The sequence below is a fragment of the Lampetra fluviatilis genome, chromosome 60, assembly GCF_964198595.1.
Source record: "Lampetra fluviatilis chromosome 60, kcLamFluv1.1, whole genome shotgun sequence".
Classification (NCBI taxonomy): domain Eukaryota; kingdom Metazoa; phylum Chordata; class Hyperoartia; order Petromyzontiformes; family Petromyzontidae; genus Lampetra; species Lampetra fluviatilis.
In genome coordinates, this window is record NC_136334.1 from 6,870,562 (window position 1) to 6,881,109 (window position 10,548).

A 10,548-nucleotide genomic window follows, 5' to 3' on the forward strand; every position below is an offset into this window, starting at 1 on the left:
CTACTCACTCGCCCATCTACTCACTCGCCCATCTACTCTCACCCATCTACTCACTCGCCCATCTACTCACTCGCCCATCTACTCACTCGCCCATCTACTCACTCGCCCATCTACTCACTCACCCATCTACTCTCACCCATCTACTCACTCGCCCATCTACTCACTCGCCCATCTACTCACTCGCCCATCTACTCTCACCCATCTACTCACTCGCCCATCTACTCACTCGCCCATATACTCACTCGCCCATCTACTCACTCGCCCATCTACTCACTCGCCCATATACTCACTCGCCCATATACTCACTCGCCCATCTACTCACTCGCCCATCTACTCACTCGCCCATCTACTCACTCGCCCATCTACTCACTCGCCCATCTACTCACTCGCCCATCTACTCACTCGCCCATCTACTCTCACCCATCTACTCACTCGCCCATCTACTCACTCGCCCATATACTCACTCGCCCATCTACTCACTCGCCCATCTATTCTCACCCATCTACTCACTCGCCCATCTACTCACTCGCCCATCTATTCTCACCCATCTACTCACTCGCCCATCTACTCACTCGCCCATCTATTCTCACCCATCTACTCACTCGCCCATATACTCACTCGCCCATCTACTCACTCGCCCATCTATTCTCACCCATCTACTCACTCGCCCATCTACTCACTCGCCCATCTATTCTCACCCATCTACTCACTCGCCCATCTACTCACTCGCCCATATACTCACTCGCCCATCTACTCTCACCCATCTACTCACTCGCCCATCTACTCACTCGCCCATATACTCACTCGCCCATCTACTCTCACCCATCTACTCACTCGCCCATCTACTCTCACCCATCTACTCACTCGCCCATCTACTCACTCGCCCATATACTCACTCGCCCATCTACTCACTCGCCCATCTATTCTCACCCATCTACTCACTCGCCCATCTACTCACTCGCCCATCTATTCTCACCCATCTACTCACTCGCCCATCTACTCACTCGCCCATCTACTCTCGCCCATCTACTCACTCGCCCATCTACTCACTCGCCCATCTACTCTCGCCCATCTACTCACTCGCCCATCTACTCTCACCCATCTACTCACTCGCCCATCTACTCACTCGCCCATCTACTCACTCGCCCATCTACTCTCGCCCATCTACTCACTCGCCCATCTACTCTCACCCATATACTCACTCGCCCATCTACTCACTCGCCCATCTACTCACTCGCCCATCTACTCTCACCCATATACTCACTCGCCCATCTACTCACTCGCCCATCTACTCACTCGCCCATCTACTCTCGCCCATCTACTCTCACCCATCTACTCACTCGCCCATCTACTCACTCGCCCATCTACTCACTCGCCCATCTACTCACTCGCCCACACGCTCACCACCACTACCATCATCACCATCTCCATCACCACCACCATCACGACCACTATCACGATCCACACTCAACACAACAACCACCATCACCACCACTATCGTTATCACCATCTCCATCACCACCACCATCACGACCACTATCACGATCCACACTCAACACAACAACCACCATCACCACCACTATCGTTATCACCATCTCCGCCATCACCACCATCATCACCACGGCCATCACCACCGACCCTAAGCACAACAACCACCATCACCACCATTATCACCATCTCCACCACCACCACCACCATCACGACCACTATCACGATCCACACTCAACACAACCACCACCATCACCACCACTATCGTTATCACCATCTCCATCACCACCACCACCATCACGACCACTATCACGATCCACACTCAACACAACAACCACCATCACCACCACTATCGTTATCACCATCTCCATCACCACCACCACCATCACGACCACTATCACGATCCACACTCAACACAACCACCACCATCACCACCACTATCGTTATCACCATCTCCATCACCACCACCACCATCACGACCACTATCACGATCCACACTCAACACAACAACCACCATCACCACCACTATCGTTATCACCATCTCCGCCATCACCACCATCATCACCACGGCCATCACCACCGACCCTAAGCACAACAACCACCATCACCACCATTATCACCATCTCTGCCATCATCATCATGGCCACCACCACCCACCATAAACACAAAGATCACCTGTATAGCCTTAACAGACTGTAGGGGCAAGTGCTGTTAGCGAGCACCTATAAAGGCCGGCACGGTACACGAGGGGGTGGGTGGCCAGCACCACGCCCGGCCGCCTTTGTCTCTCCTAGTGGCGATGTTTACACACTGCACCAGGTACTCATTTGAGGCCGAGTCGACCTAGGGGAGGCCCAGGACCGGTTCAGATAATCGTCACTGGTGTTGGCCGTGAGCGGGAATCGAACCTGGGTCGCCAGGTTCTTAGTGCAGCGTAGCGCTAACCGCTCCCCACACCATGAACACAACAACCACCATCACCACCATCACCATCATCACCATCATCATCATCACGGCCACCAGCACCACCATCATCACAACCACCATCACCATCATCACGGCCACCAGCACCACCCACCCTAAACAGAACAAATCATCTCTGTCACCACCACTACCACCATCATCATCAAGACCACTGTCGCTACCACGACCCGCAACCATTCACCACTAAGTGGCGGTGGCGTCACCACAGCCAACACCCACCACCGTCAACCACCGCCATCACCACACCACGGTAACCAGCATCACCACCGCCACCACCGCCATCACCACACCACCGTAACCAGCATCACCACACCACCGCCACCACCACCGCCCATCCTGCAACCACCTCCATCACCACACCACCGTAACCAGCATCACCACCGCCACCACCTCCATCACCACACCACCGTAACCAGCATCACCACCACCGCCACCACCACCGCCCATCCTGCAACCACCTCCATCACCACACCACCATAACCAGCATCACCACCGCCACCACCTCCATCACCACACCACCGTAACCAGCATCACCACCACCGCCACCACCACCGCCCATCCTGTAACCACGGCCAACTGTGCTCCATCAGCCTGACACCCGACACGGAGAATCGCGGGTGCCCCCACCCCCCACCCCCCACCCCCCACCCCCCACCCCCCAGGCCACCCCCCCCCCTCCCCCCCACAACCACTTCCCCCTCCGTGTTTGTTGTGACAACTTTCGGGGGAAGTTTTTGACACCATATGGGGAGTAGAGAGAGAGAGGTGGGCGAGACAGGGAGAGAGAGAGAGTGTGGTGGGTGGAGGGAGGAGAGAGGGAGAGAGGGAGGAGAGAGGTAAGGGAGTGAGAGAGAGAGAGACACACGGACCCAGGGTTCGAACCCAGGATCTCAGTGTCTCTAACACCGCCATTATGTACCCCCAGACACGGGGAGACACACACCCAGGGCTCCATCACAGCGCACGTGCATTATGTACCGGCACGCACCCCCACCTTCGCCTCTCAAAAAAGTCACTGGGAAATATTTTAAGAGACGGAGAGAGAAAAAAAAACCAAATTTTTCGATTTTTTTTTTTGGTGTGTAACTAAGAGAGAGAGAGTGGCTCTTAGCGCCATTCCTCAATGCCGCCCTCATCGTCGTCCACATCATCGCGAGCGCTGTCCGCGACGGCTCTCGCATTCCCCACGCAGCGTCGCTAGCTCGCTAGCTCGCTACCTCGCTAGCACGCTCGCTCACATGGCGGTGGCACGGAGAGAGCACACAACTCTCTCGCTCTGTCTGTCTGTCTGTCTCTCTGTCTCTCGCTCCGTCTCTGTCTCTGTCTCTCTGTCTGTTTCTCTGTCTCTCTCTCTCTGTCTCTCGCTCTGTCTCTCGCTCTCTCGCTCTGTCTGTCTGTCTCTCTGTCTCTCGCTCTGTCTCTGTCTGTCTCTCTGTCTCTCGCTCTGTCTCTGTCTCTGTCTGTCTCTCACTCTGTCTCTCTGTCTGTTTCTCTGTCTCTCTCGCTCTGTCTCTCTGTCTCTCGCTCCGTCTCTGTCTCTGTCTGTCTCTCTGTCTCTCGCTCCGTCTCTGTCTCTGTCTCTCACTCTGTCTCTCTGTCTGTTTCTCTGTCTCTCTCTCTCTCTGTCTCTCGCTCTCTCGCTCTGTCTGTCTGTCTCTCTGTCTCTCGCTCTGTCTCTGTCTGTCTCTCTGTCTCTCACTCCGTCTCTGTCTCTCTGTCTGTTTCTCTGTCTCTCTCTGTCTGTCTCTCTGTGTCTTTCTCTGTGTCTCTCTCTGTCTCTCTCTCTCTGTCTCTCTCTGTGTCTCTCTCTGTGTGTCTCTCTCTCTGTCTCTCTGTCTCTCTGTTTGTCGCTCATGGTTCCTTCTGTCTCTCCCTGTCTCTCTGTGCGTCTGTCTCTCTCTTTACCCTCTTTCTGTGTCTCTCGCTGTCTCTCTCTCGCTCTCTCTCACCCTGTCTCTCTCACCCTGTCTCTCCCTCTCTCACCCTGTCTCTCTCTCCCGCATATTGGGGTCAAATGAAGTGAGTGAGTGAACACGCGGGCGGGCGGGCTGGCGGGCATGTGGGTAGCTAAGTGTGGTGTGCTCATTGTAGCGGTCAGCGCCGCGCTGCGCCACGAACCCAGCCCACCCGAGTTCGATTCCCGCTCACGGCCAACATCGGTGACGATTATCTGCGAGTAGCAGCACCTACGAAGGCCGGCACGGCACACGAGGGGGTGGGTGGCCAGCACCACGCCCGGCCGCCTTTGTCTCCCCGGTGGCGATGTTTACTACGCAGCGCACCAGCTACTCGTTTGAGGCCCAGGACCGGTGGAGACGATCGCCGTCACCGGTTATCGGCGTTGGCGGTGAGCGGGAATGGAACTCGGCGGTTTTGTGGCGCGGCGCGGCCGCCCCCAACCGCTGCACCTCCGCTCCCCCGCCGCGAGTCCGACTGACCCCGAGCGAACCGCCGGTCACGCCGGCGGCGCCTCGGTGCCACCGGCGGCGCTCGGTGTCACCGGCTGCCTCGCCGCATCTCCGGCGTGACCGCCCCTCCACCGCCCCTTCCACCCCGGCACCAACCGTCGTGTCCCTCCCCGCCGACGATGAACAACAACCAGACTTCGGCGTATTGCTCACCGATGTACAAGTTCAGGGGGGGGGGGGCGGTGGGGGGGAATCGCCGTAGACGGGCCCACAGACTCACACAGAGACCCACAGACTCACACAGAGACCCACAGACTCACACAGTGACCCACAGACTCACACAGAGACCCACAGACTCACACAGAGACCCTTAAACTCACACAGAGACCCACAGACTCGCACAGAGACCCACAGACTCGCACAGAGACCCACCGACTCACACAGAGACCCACCGACTCGCACAGAGACCCACCGACCCGCACAGGGACTCACAGACTCGCACAGAGACCCGCAGACTCGCACAGAGACCCATAGACTCGCACAGAGGCCCACAGACTCACACAGAGACCCACAGACTCACACAGACACCCACAGACTCGCACAGACACCCATAGACTCACACAGAGACCCATAGACTCACACAGAGACCCATAGACTCACAGACACCCATAGACTCACACAGAGACCCACAGACTCGCACAGAGACCCACAGACTCGCACAGAGCCTGAGGGAGGAGAGCGTGAGTGAGAGGAATGCTGCTGTGTGTTTTCCCCAGTGCACAGGGTAAGGTAAACAAACACAAACGGCGGGGAACTTCAAACGGAGGGGAACGGCTGGGGAGCATTGTTAACTCCGCGAGGTGACGGGTGGGGGGGTTGGAGGCGCCTTTGTCCCTAGTGACGATGTTTACACATAGCACGAGGCGCTCATTTGAGGCTGAGTCGACCTAGGGGAGGCCCGGGACCGGTTCAGATAATCGTCACCGGTGGTGTTGGCCGTGAGTGGGAGTTGAATTCAGAGCACCGGATTCGTAGCGCAGTTTGCTAACCTCTGTGCCACCACTCCCCACAACAGAGACAAAGATCCCCCGTGTAGCCTTAACAGACTGTAGGGGCAAGTGCTGTTAGCGAGCACCTGTGAAGGCCGGCACGGCGCACGAGGGGGTGGGTGGCCAGCACCACGCCCGGCCGCCTTTGTCTCCCCAGTGGCGATGTTTACACACTGCACCGGGTACTCATTTGAGACTGAGTCGACCTAGGGGAGGCCCGGGACCGGTTCAGATAATGGTCAAATGAGATAATGGTCAAATGAGTACCTTGTGCTATGTGGAATGATAGCCACTAGGGTGACAAAGATGGCCGGGCGTGGTGCTGTCCACCCACGCCTTTGTGTGCCACCGTTCCGGCCTTCGTAGGGTGCTACTCGCCAGAGGTCGCAAACGGGTTTTGATTCCTTACCCCCCGTACCCGTACCCAGCCGCACCAGGGTCGCAAACGGGTACCCGTACCCGGCCGTACTCGTACCCGGCCGGGTATCGGGTAGGGTACGGGTATCGGGTACCCGATTGCGACCTCTGGGATGAAGCCATGTTGCAGGCGCGGGTGGGTTGATTCTAGGAACTTGAATCGTGAGAAGAGACAAGACGTTGGGAAATGAGTGACAAACGGTGACTCACCAGTGACTCACGGCCTACCCGTACCCGTACGGGTACGGGTAGCCGGGTATCGGGTAGGGTACGGGTATCGGGTACCCGGTTGCGACCTCTGCTGCTCGCCCACGGCGCTTGCCCCAACAGTCTGTTAACGCTAGATGGGGGCGGGGGATCTTGGTCTCCGTCTTTGTGTGTGTGTGAAGGTGGTGACGCTGCTACACACGGTGCTCACCAACAAGAAGCTGGACTTCGACACGGCGCTGGTGGTGTGTCCCCTCAACACCGTCCTCAACTGGCAGAACGAGTTCAACCTCTGGTTAGGGAACCTGGAAGAGGATGAGCTGGAGGTGAGGTCCGGTGGGGGGGGGGCGTGGGGGGGGGGCGTGGGGGTGCAACGGTAAGGGGGGCGGTGGGTCTGCCGTCTGGAAGAGATCGAGAGAGAGTGACGTGGGTGGTGTGACGTGGGTGGTGTGATGTGGTGTGGGTGGGTGGGTGGCGTGCTGTGGGTGGCGTGGTGTGGGTGGCGTGACGTGGGTGGTGTGACGTGGGTGGCGTGGTGTGGATGACATGGTGTGGGTGGCGTGCTGTGGGTGGCGTGCTGTGGGTGGCGTGGTGTGGGTGGCGTGGGTGGTGTGACGTGGGTGGTGTGGGTGGGTGGGTGGCGTGCTGTGGGTGGCGTGGTGTGGGTGGTGTGACGTGGGTGGCGTGGTGTGGGTGACATGGTGTGGGTGGCGTGGGTGGTGTGACGTGGGTGGTGTGACGTGGGTGGTGTGACGTTGGTGGTGTGACGTGGGTGGTGTGACGTGGGTGGTGTGGGTGGGTGGGTGGCGTGCTGTGGGTGGCGTGGTGTGGGTGACGTGACGTGGGTGACGTGACGTGGGTGACGTGACGTGGGTGACGTGACGTGGGTGACGTGACGTGGGTGGCGTGGTGTGACGTGGGTGGTGTGACTTGGTGTAACGTGGTATGACGTGGTGTGTGCTGCTTGTGCTGCTTGTGCAGGTGTGGGAGCTGACGACGGTGAAGCGGGTGCAGGACCGCGTGCGCCTGCTGCAGGAGTGGCACGAGTCGGGCGGCATCATGATCATGGGCTACGAGATGTACCGCAACCTGACGCAGGGGCGCCACGTCAAGAGCAAGAAGCAGCGCGAGGTCTTCGAGCGCACGCTCGTCAACCCCGGTGAGAAGATGTCTGTGTGTGTGTGTGTCTCTGTGTGTGTCTCTGTGTCTCTCTGTGTGTGTGTGTCTCTGTGTCTGTGTGTGTGTCTGTGTGTGCTGAGCGCATGCTCGTCAACCCCGGTGAGGAGAAGTCTGTGTGTGTCTGTGTGTGTCTGTGTGTGTGTGTGTCTCTGTGTGTGTGTGTCTCTGTGTGTGTGTCTGTGTGTGTCTGTCTCTGTCTGTGTGTGTCTCTGTCTGTGTGTGTCTCTGTCTGTGTGTGTCTGTCTGTGTGTGTCTCTGTGTGTCCCTCTCCGTGTCTCTCTCTCTGTGTCTCTCTCTGTGTGTCTCTCTCTCCGTGTCTCTCTGTCTGTGTCTCTCTCTCCGTGTCTCTCTGTGTCTCTCTGTCTCCTTGTCTCTTTCTCTCTCTCTCCGTGTGTCTCTCTCTTTGTCTCTCCATCTTTCTGTCTGTCTCACTCACCAGGTGATTATCTCCCTCATTCTCCCCGTATCCCTCTCCCCCCCGTTCTCTTTCCCTGTGTCCCCCCCCCCATGTGCCCCCGTGGCTCCCCCACGTCTCCCCGTGTCTCCCCCCTCCCCACCGCACCCCCCCCGTGTCTCCCCCCCCCTCCCCACCCCCCCGTGTCTCCCTGCATGTTGTCAACCCAAATGTTGTCAACCTCCGTGTCCCCCCCGTGTCTCCTCCTCACGTCCCCCCCCCCCCTCCCCACCCCCCCCGTGTCTCCCCCCCCCTCCCCACCCCCCCGTGTCTCCCCGCATGTTGTCAACATCCGTGTCTCCCCCCTGGCCCCCACCCCCCCTCCCCCCGCGTGCCCCCCCCCCCCCCCCCCCCCCCCCCCCCGCGTGCAGGGCCGGACTTTGTGATCTGTGACGAGGGACACATCCTGAAGAACGAGAACTCGGCCATCTCCAAGGCCATGAACGCCATCGGGACGCGCAGACGCGTCGTGCTCACCGGCACCCCCGCTGCAGAACAACCTCATGGAGTGTGAGACACGCAGCGTGCACACAACACACGCACACACAGTGTAGACACACACACACAACACACGCACACACAGTGTAGACAACACACACACAGTGTAGACAATGTACACAATACACACACACACACAGTGTAGACAACACACACACAATACACACACACAGTGTAGACAACACACACACAGTGTAGACAATGTACACAATACACACACACACACAGTGTAGACAACACACACACAGTGTAGACACACACACACACACAACACACACACACAATGTACAAAGTATACACACACACAACACACGCACAACACACGCACAACACACACAGTGTAGACACACACACAGTGTACACAACACACACACAGTGTACACACACACAACACGTGCATAACGCACACACACACACAGTGTAGACACACACACAGTATACACAACATACACACACAGTGTACACACACACAACACGTGCACAACACACACACAGTGTACACAACACACACACAGTGTACACACACACACAACACGTGCACAACACACACACAGTGTACACAACACACACAGTATACACAACACACACACAGTGTACACAACACAACACACAGTGTACACAACACACACACAGTGTACACAACACACAGTGTACACAACACACACAATATACACAACACACACGCACACAGTACACACACACAATGCACACAACGCACACACAATTTACACAACACACACAATATACACAACACACACACACAGTACACACACACACAATACACACAACACACATACACAGTACACACACACACACAATACACACAACACATACAATACACACAACACACACAATATACACAACACACACGCACACAGAGACACACACAGACACGCGATTTCACCAACCCATAGACACACACATTCCTGCAGTGTTCGGGTAGTGTCTGTGTGTGTGTGTCAGTCTGTTTGCATCAGTCTGTGTGTGTGTCAGTCTGTGTCAATGACACAGACAGACACAAAGACAGTGACACAGACAAAGATCCCCCGTATAGCCTTGACATACTGTTGGGGCCTCTGCCGGTTTCGTAGCGCAGCGTAGCGCTAACCGCTAACACGATCGCTCCCCACACACACACGCATACACACACACACGCACACATGCGCAGGCACACACGCACACACACATACGCACACACGCACTTGCACGCACACGCACACACACGCACACACACGCACACACACGCACACACACACACGCACACACACGCGCGAGCCCTCATGCTGGTACCATAAAGTGTCGGCACGCCACCGCTAAGGCCCGTTTAGCGCGGTCAGTTGGCTGAGGCAGCCGGGGCGGTGACGGCGGTGACGGTGGTGGTGGCGATGGCGGTGGATGCACGGAATCGATCGATCCATCATCCGCTCCGATCCATCATCCGCTCCGTCTCGCTCCGTCTCGCTCGCTCCGCGGTTCCGCGGAGTTTGAGCCGCCCGAGTTTGAATCCCGGGTCGAAGGGGGGGGGGCGGGGGGGGGGCGGGTGGATTTGGGCCGATGATCGTCGTCGTTATTAATCGATTTCACCGCCACCCACCGCTATCAACGTCACCGTCAGATTCATCGCCATCACCGAGCGTGGAGGAGTGATGGTGGTGGCGGTGACTCTAGTGCTGGTTGTTGTGATGCTGATGCTGTGGGTGGTGGCGATGGTGGCCACTCACTCGCTCCTTGGGCCACGCCGGAATTCACAGGCGCTGCTACACACGACCAAACACCTCCGATTGGCACGGTTGGATCATGTACGGTGCAAAGAAAGTTCAGCGTACATGCGTACAGCGGCCACTTGCCCCAACAGTCGGTTAAG

General features: G+C 57.4%; 1 protein-coding gene across 1 annotated transcript in view; it reads left to right on the forward strand.

Annotated features, from left to right (window-relative positions):
- The window catches only part of ATRX (ATRX chromatin remodeler), an 82,245-nt gene that overhangs the window by 46,831 nt on the left and 24,866 nt on the right, over positions 1-10,548 (forward strand). Inside the window, 4 exon segments of the mRNA XM_078881121.1 lie at positions 6,736-6,879; positions 7,535-7,712; positions 8,558-8,670; positions 8,672-8,696. Of these exon segments, the coding sequence (XP_078737247.1) occupies positions 6,736-6,879; positions 7,535-7,712; positions 8,558-8,670; positions 8,672-8,696 (460 nt within the window).